We start from the raw sequence: 24,241 nt of genomic DNA, 5'->3' as shown, positions 1-24,241 counted from the left end.
CCACTGCATGTTCTCATGGTTGTGTGTTACCTACAGCGCACTGCAAGATGGCCATAAGGGTCCACCCCTCTCTTCCTCCATTGTCAGGGTTAGGGTTTCTCTTGCAGGAAATACTTTTTATACATACAAGCAAAAAACACTAATCATCCACTGGGCTCTTTTTTAGCCTCTGTTATCTTATACAAATTATGCCCTTCCATAGCCAAAACATATGGAGTGGCACTTCAGAGCATATTTACTTCTTTGCTACAAAATTCAAGGCAACATTGTTTATTATTTGTGATTTGACATATATAGTTACAAGTATTGCTTCAAACTCTCATTCTGATTTTTTTTCCTAATGCTCCACCTCTCTCTACCAGAGTTATTTTTTTTTTCTTTCAGGCCATATTTTGAGAGTAAATTCAAGTGCTATGTTGTGTCTGCTGTATTCCACAACATCCGCTTTTCCTGCAGTCTCTTATCTATGCAGTCTCCCTCCCTTCCCCACCCTACTGACCCAGTTGCAGTCTCTGCCACACACTTCCTTTCTAGGTTCAGATGAGACATTTCCCATGCCAGTTGCATTGCTGTAATTTAACAGAACATTTTCAGAAAATGATTTTGGGCCAAGCTGAGCTAGACATGACTCCTGCACTCCCATACCACTAGGACTTGGCTACCGAGGGTCTTCTTCCAGGTCTCCTCTGCCTTGCCACTACTGTCCCTGTGCTTAGGATGCTTTGTCAGTCCTCCATCATGGCTTGGCTAAGGCAGGAAATCAGTTAGCCAGGGTCCCACTGTGGACCTCTGTGGTCCTACCTGACCCAAAACACCACAAGCCTATGGATGTCTGCAGAGGGCCCTGAAAAGAGTCAGGCTTTCTTCTCTTCTTTTCCCTTCCTTCCTCCTTCCTTCCTTCCTTCCTTCTTTCCTTCCTTCCTTCCTTCCTTTCTTCCTTCTTTCTTTCCTTTCTTCCTTCCTTCCTTCCCTCCTTCCTACCTAGCTTGGATTTACTCTCAAGAGCAAAATGATCATGCCTTTATGACAACACTTCTAGGAGACCTTCTTTCCCTGCTTGCCCTCCTCTTTACCTTTCCCAATAGATTTGGGGATGAATTTGGTTAAAGCCAGGCATGGGAGCCATGCCTGTGATCCCAGCACTCAGGAGGACCCATAGTCCCAGGCCTGTCTGGGCTATACCGTGAGACCCTGTCTCAAAGAGAGAGCCAGAGAGATGAAGTTTGTTACATTAAAATACCCTCCCGACACACACACCATGTTATCTCTAGTTCCCTCCTCTTCAGACACATATACACTTGTGTTGAAGGCTTCTGTGAACTGTATGACACAGGGTCCCTGCCCAGTGCCTCACTGTACCTGCTCCCTAACTCAGGATTTTGGCATAATGTCAAGACTAAATATATGTTTCTCTAATGGCTGAATAAATGAGTGGATGAGTGAAGTTCATCTTAACTTGGAAAAAGTATTTTTGCTGGGTTTGAATAAAGAAGATACTTTTTAAAATATTCTCAGTTCCCTTAAATATCATTATGTATTATTATTATGTGTATAATGTTATATATTATGATATAGTGTTGTTATTATATGTGATTATATTACTCATTCCCAATTAAATGTATGTTTCCCCTAAGGAATCATTTTTGGAAGATTTGAGCTTCATTATCAATGCAGGAAAAATAATTGAATTGTTTGAAAATGAGGAACTAGATTCTGTTGCAATGAGGATTAGATCTGTTGCTGAACAGTCTGGCTATATGGATAATAGACAATCTTTACTTTCATTCTTCCAAAAGGTATTTTTTTGTGGGTCAGCTTTATCAAATTGTCATGTTAAATTAAAAACAGACCACATTTATAATTTTCATTTCATAATATATGATTTTCAAGTTGGATATAATTTCTTTAGTTCTTTAGATGAGTTCTTAAAGCTAAAATAATGACTACCATCCCAACACATGGACACACCATACCCTAGGTAGGCCAAAGATTAACAAAACTCTGAGCCTGACTGGCTATCAATAATTTTAAAAAAATAATAATAGTCATCATAACAGCTATAGACAATAAAATGAAAAAAAAAATCCCAAAATTATTTATTACACTGAGATTCCTTTCTGGTTAATGAGGTTTTCATTCTAGTTATGTTGGTAACAAGTCAGGAAAGAAAAGAAATTATAATTCGTCAAACTTTAAACAGCCTTGACTTGATCAGAAGGAGATGAATACAGAAAGAAACTGGCCAAAGAGAACTCACAGTAGAGCCTGTGAAAAATCAAGTTAGATGAGAGATGTGGATTGGATGGTTGAACTGGGTGTTCTGCATCTTTCAGGCATGACAGCCATCAGGCTCAGTGACTAGGTAGCCATGACTCCCAAAACCAAAGTGTTCATGGAAGCAGGGACACAGGTTAGCTTTTTTTTTGGTGCCAGTTTCTTGTCTGTCTTAGGGTCACTTAAAAGTTGAACCTGGCCAGCAACTATTCCTGTCAGAAAAAGATTTAAAAATAATTCCAGAAATGGAATCCTCAATCAATAAAGAACAAATGGGAAGAGTTGACTCTAGGATTGAGCTACATTTTAGAATGCCATGGTAAAGAAGGATAGCGTTGGTCTTGATAAGTTTTACCTCTCTGGTGCCTTGCTGCAATTGCTTTATTGAACGATTGTGAGTGATGCATGAGAACCAAGAAATTCTGATTTGGGGTGTGGTGAAGCATATGCTCCAAAAATAATAAAACCAAGAATCCCAGTTAGAAATCAGTTTTAATGTTTAAGTTAATTATTCATATGTTATTATACCTCCAACAACCAGCTGCTGCACCTTCTGTAACAATGACAAAGGCAAAGTGCAGACTGTTAACATGGGTGTATACAGGCAGGAGCGGGCTGCTAAAGCACTTTGCCATATTTCTGTGCTGTGTGAATTTTGCATTAAGAAAATTTGTTTTCTTAACCTTCAGTCTTTTCTCAGTTTTATCATGCTTATTGGGCAAAATAGATTGCTTGTTACTTGAAGATGTTATCACTTGTACAAGTTGGAGTCTGAGTTAAAGGGAATGCTTCCCTGCTGAGGCTCTTTCAGTAATGTGGATATAAAGTGACATGGAGACAAGAAGGGAGAATCTGGACCCCATGGCCAATCTTGCCAAGAACCCAGGAACAGGGCAGCATAGCCAGGCCTTGGGAGGAAAAGGGACACAGCCTGACTAGCAGTTATCCTAGGACCTGTAAAAACTATACAATACCTAATATTGCTTAGCCATAACCCGCAGCTTTGGAAGTTTATCGATACCTCCTCTGGTGCTGTACCCATTCTGTGGGTCGCTTATTTCTGTGTCTTTCAGCTGGAATCCATCTGACCATTTTCTCACTCTGAGTTTCTGTGAGTCTGGAAAGGCACATCACCTCAGACCCATCACCATCTGATATAAGATCCTCACTGGACAAAAATCCAGTGCCAAACCCCTTCATAAGAGCTGGTTCTGGGTCCTGTGCCCCCCTCACCAAGTCCATCTAGCTCAAGCCAACAGAGTGGGGTCACCTGCAGCAGATGTGACTGCTTTCCTCTCAAGGGCCCTGGGAGCTCTCAGCTTCCCTTGCAAGGGCTCAAGGGCTCTGTTGATGGCAGATACTCAGTGCGCGATTGGTCAGTCTCTAAACTACCCATTGAGGAAGGGGTTGAAACAGACTTTAAATAGAACTTGCAGTACAAAATTTTTTCAAAAAGGTGGATTACATTTTTTAAATCTTATATTTTCATTAATTTTCAGAGAATATATAAAAGTTTCCACATTTTTATGATCATGAGTCCGGTAGGATCTGACTTCCGCCAAACCTGCAGAGCATATCCTTCCATGATTAGCTCCTGCACAATTGACTTCTACCATCGGTGGCCGGAAGAAGCTCTGTTTGTTGTGGCCAACTCCTACTTAGGAGAGAAGGTGAATCTAGAGAACAGAGAGGTAAATGTCTGCTCCAGTGGAGGTCTGGCTTTAGTAGTAGCATCTAACGGTAGTGTGTGGATAGTAATGGACCCCAAATAGGCAAAGACAGGTTATGAGATGGGCCAGTTGTTTGTCTTGACTCCTGCCAGTTCCCCATCTTTTGCCCTCTAATCCAACCTACTTCAAAGGTACCCAGATTCTGCACTGGCTGGTCTCCTTGCTGTTCTGCCCCATGGGAACCACAGGCTTCTGTGAGGGAATAAATTCCACACAGCAAATTCTCTGGCGAGGATCCTGCCTGGTAAACTACTCTGGCCTGACTACAACAGCAAGGCTGGAAAGAAATGAAGACATGAGCTACAACATAATCTGAGCTCAGAATTTATGAACTCAGATTATGTTGACTGACTCATAAATGACTCAGGGAACGGACTCGGGGTGGGTAGAGTGCAGGTCCCCTAGGACACAGCTGACAGAGAAGGGGAATTTGCTAACAAGATGCCTCAAGGCCCAAGGCTGCAGGTGGGCCTTAGAGCAGGTGTCCAAGAAAAGCAGGGTCAACTAGGGCAGATACAGGGTAGAACCAGAAAGAAGGTACATCTAGGTTAAAAGTGACCAGCTGAGCTTAGTGGACTGCAGACAAGTAACCAGGACTGATTATGTTTAAACCTGAATCCTCTCCCAGTCCAAGCCACAGGCACTCTTTCTGCTCAGGGCCCTTGGGTTTTTGTAGCCTTATTTGACTCAAGGAAACTTTCTCAAGTGTCTTGTTATTGATAAGCACTTTTAAAAAGGAACAGAGAGATAAAGAAAGCACCATAGCCTTGGCCATTGATGCTGGTGCCCCGAGTCCCTGGTGGATGCAGCAGACACCAGGTAAATCCTGTGCACCTTTACCCTCTGGACCTCCCAGTCACTGAACCTGCCTTGGCCATGGTCCCCTTCATCCAGGACCTGTATCTCAGAACCAATAAACTATTTCAAGCTCTTCACAGTGGTCCATCTTCTCTTTTTTAGCATATATTCAGACTTCTGTCTTTTAATTCTTAAAAAATTATTTTTTAGAGCTTAAAAGAAAATTTTGCCCCAACGTGTTCAAATCCACGAAAGTATGAAAGACTTGAGTATGAAATACTTTCAAGAAACTAGAAGGCATTGCTATGTTACTCCCAGCAACTACTTACAATTCATGGAAACATTTGTACACATTTTGAGGTCACGAGAGGAGGAGATGAAAATGAAGAGGTAAGACTTTGAGACCAAAATAGAAACACACATTTTATATTGGTCCTTTTATTGAGGTTCTTGTTTGATTTTTGTTTCTGTTTTTATTTTAAGACAGGGTCTATCTATATAGCCGAGGCTGGCCTCAAACACTCAACCTCCCAAGTGCTGGGATTATAGGTGTGCTCCACCATGCCCAGCTAGTAGTCTAAAAAAACACACAAATGCAAAATGATAAGCCCAAATCTACCTTTTCCATGGTGGCACATGGGGGTGGGGGAGAACACTGCAGAAGATTAAAGAGATTTGATGGCTATTTCTCCTGTGTGTATTCAGAGGCTGCCTCCATCAAGTCAGGGCTGGCAGATTTGGTCAGTAAATAACGAGCCCTTGTTAGATTTAGACACTATTACATAGGCAGTAAAAGCAAGCACAATGTCTACATACACAGATATTGGCTAGAGGTGCCCTCCTCACGCTCCTGTCCAATGAGATGACACCAAAAGAACAGGGATTAAGAGACTGCTGCACAGATAGTGGAGACCCCCTGTTGCTGAGGAGCGTGTGCCACACCACAGCTGAGCCTTGTGCAGCTGGCTGCTGTACCCAAGGCATTCCTACATGACTGTTTTATGGTGCTGAGGATCAAGCCCAAGGCCTCAAGCATGCTAGGCAAGCATTCCACCCCTCATACTAATCAGAACGTGAAGAAGCTGCCTCGTGACCACCTCCTAGTAAGACAGGGTTTTGCTGCATCTGTCACAAACATGCCATGTGCTCATCCTGGGATGATCCGGGGACCTCTTAGGGCCCAGACTTAGGTAAGGTGCAGCTGAGCCTTGCCTTGATGACCCACATGGAGACATGAAAGGTTTCCCAGGAACTGTCGCAGAACCATCCTCCATAAGTCCATCCCAGACCTATTGTGCATCCAGCTTGTTCGAATAAGGGCTTGGACTGAATCCATTCTGTTTGTTTTAGGAAGTGTTGAATGAGAGCGGCCGTGAACATGACTCCCACTGGGAGGATAGTACCCGAGGCCATTAAAAATGTCATACATACAACACATGGAGAAGTGCTGGCCCTGGACACATTCTGCCCCACCTGGCCAGCAGCAAGGGCAAGCAGTGTGACACAGCCTCACCACTCAGCTGAGAAGCTCAGACTACTTTGCCTATGACAGACAAGGAAAGGCCTGGTGTTTGTATAGGAAGTAGTAGTAGCCTTAGTAGGAGCATTTGGCAAATATGGAGTCAACATCTAATTTTATTAAGTTTTTGTTAGCAAGGTCAGGTGGGCATGACAGACTCTACATCAGTGAATTTAGAGGAGTTGAGATAATCTGTGAATACATTTAGGCTGAAGAGTCACATCAGAGTTCGTAGTCGGTCTCATTCTCCTCTTCAAGTGAAGACTGTGCACTCCTACAACTGGCAGCTCTTCTCACCAGTTAAATTGAAGGTGATGGCAACAGCCTGGGTCAATTGGCCAGATGCCCTACAGATGAGTCAAGATTGGCAGGCCTTTCTTCACTCCTGGGATCTGAGATGTTCCTCCTTACACCCTGGGTTGCTGCTGTCCGGTCACACCCATGCGGTCGGTGTCACCAGACCCTTCCACACCCTCTTCAACCTTTTCCAGTCTTCCTCATTTTTATCATACATGTCCAGGTAGCTCAACAGTTCTTTCTGTTCCTGGAACTGCCCTAGGACATCTCCTACCAGGATCTCTTTGAGGGCTATCACTTCATGTGCATGATCCCTTATCATCAATATCTAAAACTGCCCACATCTACCAAGTGCAGCCAGCACAGTTGTGCAGATGAGACTTGAGAGAGGAGTTTAAAGCCCAGTGTGCCTGTCTTACATGTGTGCGCCATGGGGAGCTGAGCTCCAGTGTTCACTGACCTTTACCATTTTTCATCAGAGTCCATAGAGCAGGATGACCTGTTCTTTAAACACCTCAAAGACATTTTCCCTTGACTCTAGTTTTATAAAAATTCTTACCAGGAATCATATCAAATGCTTTTTCTGCATTTTCAAGTAATTTGATCATGTGATTTTTCTTCTTTGGCCTTCTAATATAGTGAATTAAATTGATTAACTTTCAAATACTGAACCAGTCTTATTCCACCAATCCGTGGAATAAACTTCATTTGACCATGATGTATAATTCTTTTAATTTCTATCCAATTATATCTGCTAATGTTTTGTTTTATCTTATACATTCTTAAATGCATGATTAGTATCCCTAATCCAAAATCCAAACCTTGTTTGAGCATCAACGTGACACTCAAGAGGCTTCACATTTTGGAGCATTATGGATTTCAGGTTTTCATATTAGGAATGCTCAACTCAGAAGAGTCTATACAATATTCAAAAATTTGAAAAAAACCCAAAGTCTGAAACTTTGGGTCCTGCACATTTGGGATACTGGTGAGTCAGCTTGTGCTTTCCTTTCCTGCAGGAACCGTTTCTACATGGGTCTGTCCAAGATCCTGGAAGCAACCACACTAGTCACAGAAATGCAGGAGGAGCTCTTGATTCTTGGTCCTCAAATAGAGCAAAAAACAAGGGTACGTTCAGTTTGAAATCTCTTTTGAAGGCTTTATAATCTGCTGTAGAACCAAGTTGGAAAGTCAGGCTCTGTTACCTGACAGAGGTGGTTTCTGATTCTAGCTTTGCTACCATCCATGTAGCTGTGCAACCTTGAAGAAATCACTTAACCTCTTCAGTCCAGATTTTCTTCTCTGTAAAATGAGATGACAGAAAAACTGTAGTATAATTACATCTAATAGCCAAATGAGACTCTAGGTATATAATTCACTGTAGAAGCTTAAGCTTACACAGAAAGTCTCGCTAGCTAGTTAAATCCATCTGCAGTATGCTGCAGGAACCTGCAGTCTGCCAAGTATTCTAAAAATCATAACTTGTCTTTCGTGTGTGTGTGTGTGTGTGTGGTGCTGGGGATGAAAGCCGGGGGTCAGTATGCCATGCTAGGCACATGCCCTACACTGAGATACATGTTGCATCTTTCTTCAGGTGCCTTGTAGACATCCTAATTAGTCTATTAAGCAAACATATTTTAGGCTGGTTTGGATAAATTTTATAGTAGTGAACAGAAGCGTCTGCAAGCTATTTGGCTCAAAATTCATGCTAAGAAGAATTGTTTGCTTCATTAGGAAACAGAACTCCTGATGGAAAAGCTGCAGAAAGATTCACAAGTAGTCGAGAGAGTTCAGATGCTTGTTAAGCAGGATGAAGAAATTATGGCAGAAGAAGTAAGAATCGTGGAAGACTATGCTCAGGTAAAGGTGAAATCGTGTGAATAAGAACATTTGAGATTTGCAGAATGATGTCCGAGCCTCCAAATGTAGGGCAGACTGTGCATAATGTATAGTGCCCAACTGTGGATACTGTCTATCCCAACGCATGTTTGTTGATCCCATGGGGCACAAGGCACTCTTAGAAGTAGGAAGTACAAAGATGCCAGGCCCCCCGCCTAAGACATCTACAGTCGTAGGGGGCCCAGACCATGTCAGCGATGTACTTGGTCTCCAAGAGAAGCGTGCACAAGGAGCCAGCTAACTCTGAGGGCCAACTGGTGTGTGTCACTTGTGTTTACTTCTTACGCTGGCCGTTCCCCTCTGGAACATGCATGTACATGTGTGTGTACAAATACCCACCCATGTGCACATATGTGTATACGTCCCCCATATGCGTGTAATCACAAGTTATATGTATGATCTGTAATTACTGGCTAATATCCCAAAGCACAAGTAAGTACCTAGGGCAAGGCTTATCGTGAGCCCTCGTGAATGTGAAAACCTATTTCCGATCACGAGTCTGGTAATTTCTGTCTGCTGTTGTTGGGTCTGATGAGCTCAGCTCGGTGTTTTTACTTTGGGACATGACTGAAGAAAAGTCCACACCATGTCTGCCTTGTAATTATTCTCCTGACCTTCCACATTTACTTCCAGCCCAGTTTCCTCGCAGAAATCTTTTCAAGCTACCTTCCCATTTTTCTTTCAACTTCATAACTCATTACTGACAACGTCATTGCACATTCTTTAAATTATCCAACTTAGATGAGCAGCAATGGCATTTCAAGGTTTCTTGCATAGTGATTAATTTTAAATACCATTCAAGTTGACTATATTCATTAGCCGATTTCTATCAATATCCTCATTACAGACATGTATTCTGATATTTATGTTGTTTTTGTTAATTGCAAACTTAGCAAAAAATGAAAAATGTTCCCAACACGATCATGTGATTTTTTTTTCATGTTGTTGGAGACCAAACTCAGGGTATTGCATTTGCTAGGCAAGTGCTCTACCACTGAGATCCAGTCCACCCCAGCCCTTGGTTTTTTGAGACAAGGTCTCTCCTTTTTTGTCGTTTTTTTAGATACTGGGGTTTGAACTCAGGGCCTCACACTTACTAGTCAGTCACTCTTCCACTTGAGCCATTCGCCATTCCACCAACCTGAGACAGGGTCTATATAGCTTAGGCTGACCTGAAACTCCCTATGTAGCTCAAGCTGGCCTCAAACTTATGGTCCTCCTGTCTCAGCCTCCCATGTGCTGGGATTACAGGTGTGCATTACACCCACATGATTTACTGGTATTGATCGTGTGATTTATTCTTCGTTGATTGGATCATTAAACAAACCAGAGACTCTTCATTACTTCTATTCCATATTTACCTTTTCCTCTTAATAAATTATAGACTTTGGTATGATACGAAATTCTCATGATTTGTTTCTCAATATCAGGATAATCACTAGTGATTTATCAGCCAATCACTTTTACTTCATTCTCCACAGATTTTTGTCTTAATCATGTATCTGTAAATAAAATTTGAAATTTTGCAGTAAAAGATGCTTTTTGCAGTTCTATATAAGGAACTTGTAATTTTTCACTTCATTGAAACATTCCAAGACATTTTTCCAAATGCAGTAATTGTTACTTAAAAACCTAGACTTTCTTACGAATTCTACTTTACACGACCCCCATGTGTGGTAGATTTAGATGAAAATCAATTCTCTGTGTACAGTTGTACGGAGAGGTTCCGCAGGCCGCCTTCTGGATCACACACTTGCAAACTTGCTTCCCTCACTGCCATGGGCCCCCAGTGGCACTGGGTACAAGTGCACACAGCCAGGTGATGTGACTCTGCCTTCCCAGCACATGGCCAGCAGAGTCGGAACTGTGGACCAGAGCAACCAGAACTGCTTCGTTATGCGGTGAAGTGAGGTGGACAGTAGGACTGTAAATCCTACCTCAGCTCCACAGACACTCCAGCACCTCCTGCCCTGGTAGGAAACCTGACAAAAGAGAGATTGCATGTAGAGAGAGATTGGTGCTGACTGACTGTGCTAAAAAAAGCATACTTTTACAAGTTTTATGAAAACATGTAACCCCGCAAACATTGTGGGTACATGAGCTTCATGGGGTCATGGTAAGCCCCTGTAACTGGGCCCCTCCTCAAGGGCACAAGTTCTACACTAGCCTGAAAGAGAAGCAGAAGCTACCGGCGAGCTCGCTTTGCGGCAGGGGCAGGTATCACGTGTGCACACACACAGTCGCACGGGTGTGCGTGCATGGTGAAAACACCAACATATAAAGGTCTTAAATGGGCAGCTGAGCTGATCCCTGTGTGGGCGGGGCGGGCTTATGCTTCTGTTACAGAAAGCTGCCAGTGAGCTGAGAAATGTGCTGCCAGCTCTAGAAAAGGCCATCGTAGCTCTAAACGCCCTGGATAAGGCCGATGTGTCCGAATTAAGGTAAGTAATGCTCCCACAATGCACGCGGAGAGTCACCACCTCTGTACCCCATTTTACCCACTTGGTTACTCTGCATGTTTCATTACGTGTGGTTTACGTTTTGTGATGTTGTCAGTTGAACTTTTCTTCAGATACGGTTGATAAACTATGATGTGCCACTTGTCATGAACTGACCAGGCCTCTGGAACCTACACGTAAAACTTGCCTTATACCTGATGGAGCACAGTGGGCCTGAGCTGCCCTCCACCAACACCAGACCAACAGCTGGAGTACCACACAGGGCAGCGCTGAGGCTTGCCGGTCCTCTGAGGACTGTGTACACACTGACCTTGTAGCTCTGGCTCAACTGAGAACCAGATTGTACCTTGGAGTGTGCTGTCTTTCATTGTTCTTAGAAAGAGCTATTTCTGTACAAGTGGAGACGGGAGCAAACCTACTGTCATATTCATGACACATCACTAATACCTAGAATAAGGACAGAGAGCAGCAGGGTTGCTCATCAATGCATTCATGTTTTATGTATTTCTTATATGGATGTGTTAACAATAATGAGTGGACATTAGTCCACCCAAAGTTGAAAGGCAAGGAGGACCTTGGGGCTGTGTCCCCCTGCCTCCCTCACACGAGTCAGTGGAGCACCCTTGACCCCAGCCTCCTCCGGGGTCAGAGGTCAGAGGTCACACCCTGCTCACCTCAGCAGGGCCTCTCCACAGGGACCATCTGAGGGGGACAGCATGAGGAGGTGGCCTTCTGGGGCAGGACTGCGTGAGGAGGGACTATCTCATGATGGGCTGTCTGATGAGGAAGGACCTTGTTAGGAGATGAACTTCTGGGAGGGACCACGTGAAGGAGGGGCTTCTGGTGAGGGACTGTCTGAGGAAGGGACCCTCTAAGGAGGGATAGTGTGAGGAGGTAGCCTTCTAGGGAGGAACCATATGAGGAGGGGCCATCTGACCACTGAAGACATCTGGGAGAGGACCATGTGAGGAGGGTTTTTCTGTGAAGGGACCATCTGAGGAGGGGTCACCTGAGGAGGAAATACTCTGAGGACTGGACCTTCTCAGGAAAGATTATCTGAGGAGGAACCATCTGAAGATTGGACACGCACACACGCGCACACACGCGCACACACACACACGCAGGTAGTCGACAGTGAGTCAGCTAGAATGAAGTAGGGCTCCTACTCTAAAATAATGAGTTAGCCTGCCACTCAGATATTCTACATATTTAGATTTTGTGCATTTTGTTTCCTAAAGCAGCCATGACCACATGTTAAAGACACAAATTTTAAAAAGCTGTCCATGTTTGACAAATAGATCTCCTCATGAAAGTGTTGTCTGTGTGTGTTGTGTTCTAGAGTGGTTCACAATGCAGGTACCTTCCACCATGACACTGACTAGATTTTCATGTCTGTCCCAGAGTGTACACACGGCCACCCTTCCTCATACTGACCGTCATGAATGCAGTGTGTATCCTGCTGCAAAAGAAGCCTAACTGGGCCACTGCAAAGCTGCTGCTTTCAGAGACTGGTTTCCTAAAGAAGTTGATCAACCTTGACAAGGACAGCATCCCCGATAAGGTGAGCATTGATCCCCAGTTGGTGTGCAGAGATACGTACATATTATGATCCATGGAGTCAAACACCACACTAGAATTGGAATTAAAAATAACAGGAAGAAATAGATTCGAAGGGGAAGATAATGGGAATAGCTAAAAGATCAGAGAGCAAGCTGCATATTCAAACTTAGCAGGTTTCTTGGAGGTATGTGTCCAGAAAAAGCAGCATGTCTGAGTCTTTTAAAATTATGGGGACTAACACAGTGAGAGGACAGCAGTTGAGAAACTCTTGGGTGACTTGCAGCACACTGTGAACACACGATGAATGCATAAAGATGTCTGAAATTTACTTTTATTTGTGTAATAAATGTACATGTAACAGCATGGGTCAGACATTGTTCTGAGTTCTTTATAAATATTGACTCATGTGGGAGCAGATGGGGGAAAGATCAAGGCACAGAAAAAACATTAAAGAAGATAAAGTACCCTGGAAAGTAATGCAGGGCTCTGCTGGAGCAGACTTAATTCAGAAGAATATAGATTTGCTATAGAGCCTCAAGGAATAAGGAACAAGTCTAAAATTCTGGACAAATTGCCAATTTTCAGACCTCAGTCAAGTGAAGCAGGACACACAGGTGAGTCCTGTTACAAAGGCCTGAACCAGCCCACTAAAAAAAGGCCAAATGCCTCAGATCTAGACACAGTCAAGTGATGCCTGGAGCCACTAGAGCCCCCACAAGGAAAGGGGGAACACAGCCCTAGCTACACCTCCATTTTAGGATTCTGTTTCCCAAATTCTGAGAGAATAAACTGCTGTTGTTTGACGTCTCCCAGTTTGTAGTAATTTGTTACAGCCACTCACAGGACACTGTACACACTTTGGTACTAGGAAGTGGTTACTGCTGTGACAAACACCTAAAAATATGGAATTGGATGAGCAGGGCTAGGAGAATATCCAAACTGGGATATTATATAGGAGCTGAGTTGAGAACTGAGCTCAGAGGCAGGGTCGTGGGTTTGTAGACATATGAATGGCACTGTCCTAGAATGAAGGGGTGAGTACTCATTAACTCACTTAATAAGTATGTGATTACAATGCGTCCTTGTGAGAGTGGTTTATAAGGCCAACACATGCCTTATAACAGGGAAGACATTGAACAACTCATTAGACCATGATGATCTGTGCAAAGCCAGGGTTGTATATGAACAAGGCCAACTCTGTAGCAGAATGCTGGAGTTGATATCCATATTATTCATGAATTAATGCAACAATGACTGTCTCTGAAGAACACTTAGCAAATATTATTCCCTGTTTTGTTTGAACAGATCTTTCAAGCTAAAAGTAACTAATAACTAAACTAAAGAGTCAATTAAAAGCAGTATTTTAAATGATAGTAAGAGCACACCAGTAAGGTGAGAGTAGACCATCTAAGTTATTCTTAATTGGTTCTGTTCTTTCAGGCAAGAGAGGAGAGGCCTGGATGGAAAGGGGAAATGGAGTCTCTGTCTGAGAAAGACTTCAATCTAATTGTGGCTCCCAAAAATAGATGGGAAATTCTGTATATCTAACTCAAATTCGGTAGTACATTCAGCTGAGGTAGATCTCTGGACATGTGATTGTCCTCAGGGAACCCCCGTGTGTTCCAGGCCACACCACCATGCTAAGTAGGCAGATGACTGAATATGGACTGTGCCTGCTAATATGCCACTCGGGGTGCTGGGGGCCATGAGATGCTCCACGGCGCTTGGGACCGCCTTAAGCTACAGCCAGGCTTTCCCAAGCTAGAGTTCCTCTGTGGACACTATAGCAAAGCTGCCTCAATGATCATAGTAGCAGAGGCTTTTCCGCATCCTGGTCTGGGGTCATCTTGCACCCCAGATGCAAGTATCTTTAATTTGGCTATTAAAAATTAATTGAAGGGCTGGTGGAGTGCCTGTCTAGCAAGCATGAGGCCCTGAGTTAAAACCCTAGTACCACCAAAAAAAAGTAATTGAGTCTTGAAATAAAACTTCATTCTAATGTGTGTTAAAGAAAACTTCAGATCAATATTTTTCTCATAGAACACTAATTCTCTCTAGGTTTTTCTGAAGCTGAAAAGAATTTTAAACTTGCCTGATTTCAACCCAAACAAAGTTGCTCTGGTCTCTGTTGCTTGTTGCTCAATGTGCCAGTGGGTTATAGCTTTGAACAACTATCACGATGTGCAGAAGGTAGGCCCCCCTAAATCTCTATGAGTTGGAAGGGATACATCAAAGTCCTAGAAGAAATTTTTATTTGATAATGTTGAAGGGAGCTTCTGTGGAAAGACATAGTGAAAGACACTTGAATCAAATAATTGTGCTAGCTCACACAGATGTCAGCTCTTCCTATTACAACCTTCTGTGACAACTATGCTATGTTTTTTCATTTCTTCTAATATTTTAACCATAATAAGCTACCTTATATTCCTGTACACATACAAAATACCAGGAGAGTTTACTTTAATGCTTGACCCTCATAAATGACTCTCAAACATAAGAGACATTCTAACAGAAATCTGACTTTTTAACACTTGAATGCCCTGTCTTTCTCTTTAAGTTGGTGGGCCCTAAACAAGTCCAAGTAGCCGAAGCTCAAAATGTCCTTAAAATTGCAAAGCAAAGATTGGCTGAAAAACAAAGAGGCGTACAGATGGTAAGAATTTTTTTTAACTTGTTAAATTCTCAATACTTTTATGTACTATACAAAAATATCAAGAAAGAGTCATTGCCTCAGGGGTAAGGGCGTCGCTGAGCTGTGGATCACTTACCTAAAATACACAGAGGTCCTGGGTTCCATCCCAGCACTGCCCCCCAAAAGCCATCTAAGTAGAGTTTACTAGTCAAAGTTAAAATGAAGAGATAAATAGTATCGGTATCATGTACAAAGTTCTTAGTATTTGCTACATAATAAAATAATGTTAATTATTGTCTCAATATTTTAATTTTCCATTTCATCAAATTTCTCCCAAGAAATCTTTATAACTTCAATGTATGAAAGACTTAACCAAATCAACCTATATTCTTAAAATTCTGCCTTTTACCTGTTTATATCAATCACTTTGTCACTTTGTAAAAGTATGGCAGTTTCTTAAGTGTTAGTTTCCATTATGAGCACTAGAACTAGAACCAAGACAGTCAGTGCTGTCTACTTGTCTCACATGATTCTGAGAGTGTATAAATGATACAAGGCAGGCAAACCAGGCCCACTGACATCTTGTGACCTGGACAGTCCCCTGCACGCATGCACACACACACACACACACACACACACACACACACACACGTTTTGATGTAATTACCAGCATTTCAAACTCTTGTGTTTTGTTTTGAAATCCAAATCTCCATCTTCTCTTGACAAGTCAGAAAGTCTGGCAACCGGGCCCAAACGGTTCCTACTTGGCTACAGTCACCCCCCACCCGCCTCAAGCACGTGTTGCCTGCTGGCCCACGGCGTTTCTCGAACTCAGACACAGAAACCACACTGGCATAAACATACTGGGCTGAATCTTTATGATGACATTTTATCATAGCTTATGACCTATGTAGTTTTATCCTGAAAGATGCTGGTAACATTGAATGTTTACCGTGTTCCTATGCCAAGCACTGTGCTAGTGCTTTATGTGCATTTTTCTCATTTAATCCTCAAAACAATACTTACAAGTAGATTTTTACAAATGAGAAAAGTGAACTTGAAAGATTTAGCAAATCTGTTCATGATCTCAAGCCACTAAAGTGATGGCGTCCACACTGTAATGCAGGTCTCTCCGGCTCGGAGCCCTGTGTTTAACTATGGCACTTAAAATTCTTGTATCCAGGACGCTGTGGGAGATTTATAAACATGTCAGAATGGACACTAGCTGTGAGCCACTTAAGGCTTGGGGCCTAGGTAGCTGTGCGGGGTGGAGATGTCCCCGGCCTGCAGCAGTAACTAGCATTCTTACTTAACACAAGGAATCAGTAGGTGTAAGAGACATACGCAGAATGCTCCACCCATAGCAGCAGAGCACTTTCTCTTCTAGGTGCTCCTAAGAAGTCTCCAGAACAGACCACATGTGAGGCTACAAAATGAGTCTCAGTAGTCTTTAAAAGGTGGCTATCGCATACAGTATCTGCCTGACCACGTAGGCTGGAGACTGAAATCAGCAACAGAGGAAAATGGAAAACTCACAAGTATATAGAAGTTAAATAATGCATCTTAATCAGTATGTCGTGTTAAAAATCAGAAGAGAAATTAGAAAATACATAGAAACGAATGAAAATGGAAACATAACGCACTAAAACTTACAGGACACAGCAAAGGAAGTGGTCACAGAGAAACTTACAGTGGCAGATACCTATATTAAAAAAGGAAAGAGCTCAAGTCAATAACCTGAAACCTTAAGGAACTGGAAAAAAAGCAACTATAAGAAAAGAAATAAAGACTAGAACAGAGATAAAGTAGAACAGAAAAACAATAAAGAAAATCAGTGAAACCAAAAGTTGAGTTTTTCTCAATATCAAAAATAACAAACCTCTATTTTAGACAAAGAGAGACAGAGAGGGAGAGGAAAGGAGAGAGAGGGAGAAGAAGGATACAAATAACTAAAACCAGAAGTGAGAGTGGGGATATCACTAACCTTGTAAGAGAGTATTATTGAAAGAGTACTGTGAACAATTATACATCAAAAAAATCAGATAAACCAGGAAAAATGGACAGATTCCTTGAAACACCCACATTATCTAAAGTGAATCCAGAAGAAAATCTTGACAGTCATAAACAAGAGATTGGATCAGTAATCAGAAGCTCCCCAGCAAAGACATCATGGGTCAGATGGCTTTACCAAACACTTTTACTAAACATTTAAAGGACTAACACCAGGCTCTCTCAAACTCTTACAAAAATTTGAAGAGGAAATACTTTGATCTTGTCTGTTTGGGCCACTGTAATAAAAACACCATAAAGCAGGTGGCCTATTAGTAGCAGGTATTTATTTCTCATCCTTCTGGAGACTAGGAAGGCCAAGGTCGAAGTGCAGGAGATTCCATATCTGATGAGGGCCTGCTTCCTGCTCACAGGTTTTCATGTGGCAGAAAGGATGAGAGGCTGTCTTGCACCTCTGGTCCGAGGGCACCAATGCCAATCAAGAAGCTCTGCCCTCCTGACCTCCTAATGCTATCATTGCATTCGGGGTTACAATTTCAACATAGGGATTTGGGGAAAGCACAAACATTCAGGCTATTGCAATTGTTACATACCTGGAAAACTCAAGAGATTTTAAGCATTTTTGTAAGCAGTAAGATTTTGCTAAAATGTACACTTTCAAAATTAATATTCAAGCTGGGCACCATTGGCTCACACCTATAATCCTAGCTTCTCAGGAGGCAGATATCACAAGGATCACGGTTTGAAGCCAGCACAAGCAAATAGTTCTACAAGACCCTATCTCGGAAAAACCCTTCACAAAAATAGAGCTGGTGGAGTGGCTCAAGATGAAGACCCTGAGTTCAAGCCCAGTACTGCAAAAAAAAAAAAAAAATTAATATTCAATACCCAGTAGTTTTCCTATTCACAAACAGACACCAATTAAGAAACATACTGGAAGAAAATATTTCATTTATTATAGAAACCAAGAATATAAACTATCTAGGAATAAATTTTTTTAAATATACAGTATTAGTGCAAAACAAACTATAAAGTTGTACTTAATAAAAGATGTTCTTCAATACAATAAATATTCTAAAGTTGTCAAAACAATATTCTAAAGTTGTCAGTTTCCCTAAATTAGTTCATGAACTTGGTGTAATTACAATTAAAATGCCAGCAGATTCTTTTTGGAAATTTTCAAAATAATGCTATGAATGTAATAAATAAATTTAACAAAAACCTCCAAGCACAAAATAAAGACAAAGATCAAGGTGGGGAAAATATTTACAAGTATGTATATATCAGATATAGTCTCATAATTTATAATATGTTCAAACAGAAAATGAATGGCTTGACAGAAAAAGTTATCACCAAATAGAAACAGGCATCTCAGGCTCAGAAAGGAGAACTGCTCACAGATGTGGCCACGTGTGCAGCGTCTGGTGCAGACAAAGCCCCGCCACTGTCTTTTACAACAGAAGAGCAACAGCTACCACAGTGACTGCAGACTTCATGAACACCTGGCATGGCCATGCACTATGCCATGCATTTTTACCTATTATTAGTCAATTCAGTCCTAACACCAACTCTGAGATGAGTGTTATGGTGACCCCCCACTTAACGAATGAGGTGTGGACTTGTCAGTGGTAGCAAATGTCAGTGCCCGGACAGTCTGACCCCACCGAAATGCAGCAGGCACCTGATTCTGCCAGTTGCATAGTGGGCCAAGCCCTGAGCAAAGAGCCCACTCATTCCCCAAGTGCAAAGGTCACTCCTGCCATCTGAGCAGCAGGCACTCCATTGGTATGTGACATTTGTGGGAATACTCTCCTCACTCTTCTGTGTATTTTCTTCCATTTTAAAAACAGGCATTTTGTCCATCTTGGCCCCAATGTAAAATATATTTCTGAAAAATTTAGGGAACTTGGGAAAAAGAAATAGTTCCTGGAGCTGGGTGCAGTGGCTCACATCTGTAATCCCAGCTTGGGAGGTGAAGATTGGAGGATCATGGATCAAGGCCAGCACAGACAAAAAACGTTAGCAAGATCTTAAAGAACAGATCAGATTTATTGGTGCACATCTGTAATCCCAGCCTCTTGGGAAGTGTAGGTAGGAAGATCCTGGTCCAATGCTGGCCTGGGCAAAAAAGCATGAAGCCCTAACTAAAAGCAAAAGGGGCTGGAGTCATGGCACAAGTCACAGAGCCTAGCAAATATAGACAGCTCAGGTGTCTGTGCCGGATAGGTGCTAGCTTTAATGCCGTATGAAGTTGTACCATGGGAGGAGTTTCCTCTGCACTCCAAACAAGGGGCTGAGCAACACGTATACGCACACACATGCACACACACACGTACACACGCACACTAACACGCACACATGCACACGCGTACGCACACATGCACACGCGTGCGCACACATACACACGTACATATGCACGCACACACGTGCACGCACACACACACTATCTGAATGCACAGACAACTGGCTCATGAGCATGAGCAAGTCAGAGTGAGTCTGAATCATTGCAGAAGGCATGCCAAAGTTGGGGGGGGGTATGTATAAGTCTCCATGCTAACCCCAGTGTGTTCGTCAGCTGTTACTGTAACAACATACCTGATATAATCAAATTAATAAGCAAAAAAGTTAATTTTGGCTCAGGGTCTCCATGGTTTCAGTCTATGGTCACTTGGCCTTGTTGCTTTGGTGAGTACAGTGCATCACGGAGGGAGCACATAGCAGAGGAAGCTTGTTCAACTCATGGTGGCCAGAAAGCAAAGAGAGAGCAAGAAAGGGGTCAGGGTTCCAAGGGCACCCAATGATCTTACTTCCTTCCACGAGACCCCATCTCCTAAAGGTTCTACCACCTCCCAACAGTGTCACAGACTAGGGAGCAAGCCTTCAATACATGGGTCTTTGGGGGGCATTTCAGATCCAAACTGGACCTGTTTTCAAAGATTTTGAGAAGACATAAGATCTTTCAAAAATATAAATAGCAGTGTAAGGGTTAGTAAGACTCTAAGACCACCACTCCGAGATAGTATCAGACAATTGGTAATTGCCACTACAACTGTTATAAGCAGTACATGACTGTAGATTTGACAAGGCTGGGCACTGAGCAGGGTTTGAGCAATGCCTAGCGTTTGCCCAACCCCAGTGACAAGGAGACTCCAGGAATGCCTGAAAGATGTGGAGCTTGTTATATAATTGAGAAGGAATAACAAAGGAGGTGAAATTGGGATGGAACGTTGTATGTGAAAGGGCCAGAACTTCAGGCTTCATCCTTAGTCATAAGAATTTGCCGAATTCCTTTGAGCAAGGGTGCTATTGAGACGAATAGTAAGTTAAGAAAATTACTTCATTAGCTCTTCATGAAGGCGTGTTTTCTACAAACACCGTGCAGTATTTGAGCAGCTGCTCCACCTCTCATCCTAACTTCAAAAGCTCATTTCTCTGGCCTGAGTGCTCAGTGCATTTGGTGTGAAAAAAATTCATCCATGTTCTTAGAGAAGAACCTAGATGTGACATAAAATTGTCTTTGTGGGTCTGGGTGCGTGGCTCAAGTAGCAGAGTGCCTTCTTAGCAAGCACAAGGCCCTGAGTTCAAACCCCAGTACCACAAAAAAAAAAAAAAAAACTTCTTTGTGGAAAAAAAATCAGATAATGGGGAGTCTTGAAATGTCAGGATGGCTTTTGAGGAAGGAAGATGGTATTTGGGATAAATCACACACTTCAGTACTTCATATGGTGAGGAACCTTCCTTCCTGGATGCAGGAAGGTTCTCCAGGATGTGACAGCAAATTACTTGCACACTTTCCTAAGACGTGACAGATAAACCCTTGAAGCACAACGAGAGTAAGATTCTCTTGTCATTGTCTTTCAGGTTGAAGAGCATCTGCTGTTTTTGCAGACCGCCTACAAAGATACCATAGCTGAGAAGCAACAGTTAGCAAACCGGAGAAAAGTGGCTACCAGGCGCCTGCAGTGCGCGTCCGTCCTGCTGAGTGTCCTGGGAACAGAGAAGGCATGTGCTCTTTGACACCTCCTGTGTTAACTTCACCCCAAGATGTTATCTCAAATGCTTCCTAAAACTATGTCACTATCCAATTTCTCCCTGGTATCTAGAGAGAGCCTTACTCAGATGAAATCAAGGAACCCTGACTGCCTTAACACAGAAGAGCTGAGGCTCTTTTCCCTTGCCCCTAAGACATCAGCACATTTTTGTCTGATGAGGCTCAAAGGAAACTTTGATGAACACATCGTGAGTTTTCCTTCCCCAGCCCTGGAACAAGTCAGGCTGAATGCATGAAGCATGGGTGAGGCCAAAAGAGAGGAGCCGCCATCCAGATGGAAAATGAAAGTTTTGTTTTTAATTCCTCCTCTAATTCCTGTGCTTTCTCTATATCTGACTCCAAGTAAACTGGATAGAAATCTTGGTTTAATTATCCATCATCCATCTCAAAGCATGTCACAACATTCTCAAGATTATTTAATTATCTAAATAAGTACATATCATGGAAGATTCTTCCAGGTCAGGGAGAAGCTGTATTATATGAATCATACCAACTTCAACAGTGGACTTTTGTCCCTGAAGGCACACGGGTACAGAAAGGCAGTGGGGCATCAGCGCAACACACAGGGAGAGAGAGAGTATTAGAGAGAGAGAGAGAGAGAATTAGAGAGAAAGAGAGAGGGTTCTTGCCTGCCATGCTCTCTCAGTGACCAAGCAAGCACATGTGGGATTGAAGAGGAGCTGAGCAGCCAAAGGACAGGAGTCCAGACCCCAGCTGTGCCCATCTTCCCCACACTTCAGCATGAAGTCAGGGTGTCTGCTAATAGGAGAGTGAACATGTCGAGGAAGATTTTCAAAGTAAAGTGCCAGACAGATGAGTAAAGATTCAGCAAGTAGTGGTGACACCATTAATTAATAATATAATGAATGGGGTCGGGGAGGGGGGTAGGTTTTGTCTTTGTTTTTGGAGACAGGGTCTCCCAGGCTGGCCACAAACTCTCAGTCCTCATGCCCCAGCCTCCTGAGTGCTAGAATCACAGGCTTGTGATTCCACCTGGCTTGAATGGATGTTTTTAAACTACCTTGCTTCATTACACAAACGATTTGAATTGGTGATCCTAAGTAATCCTGTGAGGAAGCATTTTGTTCCTAAAGTTCCATTATTAACTGTACACCAACCACAGCTCAGGACACTGATAGTGACAGCAACAATAGATCCAACTTGGAGGCCACTAGTTTTACAAATGTCTCATAAGATCAAATAACTCATCTTTATTTTGCCATTTAGACAAGATGGCAAGAAACAATCAACCAAATCGACAGCAAGCTGGAAGGGGTCTTGGGGGATATCCTTCTCTCAGCGGCCTGCATCGTCTACAGTGGGGTGCTGACGCCAGAATTCCGCCAGCTGATGGTGACCAAGTGGGAGAGTCTGTGCATGGAAAACAAAATCTCCTTATCTTCCAGATTTTCCTTGATAGAAGTGATGGCAGAGAAAAATGAGGTAGTTACATATTCCTGATGCCCAGTAAAGTGACAGTTACTGTCGATTGGGTTGGTAAGATGGTATTTGTCTTGGATTTTTTTCTTTTGGTGGGACGGGGGTTTGAACTCAGGGTTAGGCAGGCAGGCCACCGCTTGAGCCATTCATCCAACCCTTTTGCTCTGGTTTGTCTGGAGGTAAGGTCATGCTTTTTACCCACGCCAGCCTGGATAGTGATTCTCTATTTTAAGCTTCCCACCGTCCTGGGATGACAGGCGCAGGCCACCAACCCAGCTCTTCAGCATTGAGTTGGGGTCTCACTGGCCTGGAACCATGATCCTCACGATCTCAGCATAGCTTGGGGTGACATGCATCACTGTGCCTAGCTGTGGTTGAGATGGGGTCTCCCAAACTACTTGTTCAGGCTGGTCTCAAACCACAACCTTCCCAATCTCCACCCCTCAAGAAGCTAGGGTTACAGTTGTAAACCACAGGCACCTGGCCTCTCTAAATTATTTTGATAAATGAAAATATTGAAGTTTGCTTTGGGCTTTAATTCGTTCTTTTTTGACTTATACCTCTAATGCCTCAATTAGTTGTCTCATCCTCTGAGAAAACTTCACACAGTATTATTTTTCCCTTTGTAACCCTACTTGTGAATACAGTCAACTTCTCTCCCCAAACTCCTTGCCTGAGTAACATTAGTACAGAGGCACTAACTGAACTGAGGGGGCATTTGCAACCATAGTCAAAAATACAGACCTACATGTATGAGCCTATCAGAGATAATCTCTCATCTATTTATGTAAATCCTGTGCTGATGTTCAGAAGAGAAAAAAGAAGTAAGCCAACTTTTTAAAAACCCTTAGTAATTTTACATTTGTTTTCTCACTGATAACTTTACTTCAGTGGACCATCCAACCTCTGAAATCTCAGAAGCATATATTGGCTTCATATTTTTTTTGGGGGGGGAGGCAGGACTGGGGCTTGAACTCAGGGCCTCATGTTTGCTAGGTAGGCACTCTTACCATTTGAGCCACTGCACCAGCCCTCTTCTTTTTCTTTTCTTTCTTTTTTTCTTTCTTTTTGGCTTCTATTTTTTTGTGTAATTCTAATAACTAATTTAAACCCAAACTAATTACATTAGCTGTAAATAGATTATTCCAGTTAAATGTGGCTGGGGGTGCGCCTCGAGTGGTAGAGTGCCTGCCTACCAACAGGGATGCCTGCACCTTTTAGGGTTCCTCAACATTGCCCCTGTTTCCTTTTTGGTAGAACTCAACAGCATGCAATTCTTCATAGCATAAACAAAAGCCTTTTCCTCTCCATTCCAGAGCTGAAAAGTGTTCTGGCTTCTCCCTTGGGTCCCTGCTCCTGCCACCGGAAGCTCCCTGGTACCCTGCTCCTTCTCTCACTCACACCACCACACTCCCGTGCTTCTTTGGCTTTTTTCTCCCACCACACTGACACCTTCACCAATAGGAGTAACAGGGAAAGGGGGCCACCTGGGGAGAAAGCTTCCCAGAGCTGGAGTCTCCCTCGCCTCCTCAGTTGACAATGCAGCCACAGCCAGAGCCTGCCTCTCAGCCT

General features: G+C 42.9%; 1 protein-coding gene across 1 annotated transcript in view; it reads left to right on the top strand.

The window, feature by feature from the left end:
• Positions 1-24,241, top strand: part of Dnah14 (dynein axonemal heavy chain 14) — a 279,653-nt gene that overhangs the window by 214,426 nt on the left and 40,986 nt on the right. The window contains exons 54-64 of the mRNA XM_074044804.1: positions 1,635-1,796; positions 3,774-3,971; positions 5,023-5,192; positions 7,638-7,746; positions 8,353-8,478; positions 10,864-10,958; positions 12,378-12,537; positions 14,595-14,726; positions 15,094-15,189; positions 21,040-21,180; positions 22,457-22,672. Of these exons, the coding sequence (XP_073900905.1) occupies positions 1,635-1,796; positions 3,774-3,971; positions 5,023-5,192; positions 7,638-7,746; positions 8,353-8,478; positions 10,864-10,958; positions 12,378-12,537; positions 14,595-14,726; positions 15,094-15,189; positions 21,040-21,180; positions 22,457-22,672 (1,605 nt within the window). The remainder of the gene's footprint in view (positions 1-1,634; positions 1,797-3,773; positions 3,972-5,022; positions 5,193-7,637; positions 7,747-8,352; positions 8,479-10,863; positions 10,959-12,377; positions 12,538-14,594; positions 14,727-15,093; positions 15,190-21,039; positions 21,181-22,456; positions 22,673-24,241) is intronic.

This window comes from Castor canadensis, chromosome 11 (genome assembly GCF_047511655.1).
Source record: "Castor canadensis chromosome 11, mCasCan1.hap1v2, whole genome shotgun sequence".
In the NCBI taxonomy this organism is placed as follows: domain Eukaryota; kingdom Metazoa; phylum Chordata; class Mammalia; order Rodentia; family Castoridae; genus Castor; species Castor canadensis.
The sequence above is the reverse complement of the archived record's forward strand: the minus strand, read 5'-3'. Positions and strand labels throughout refer to the sequence as shown.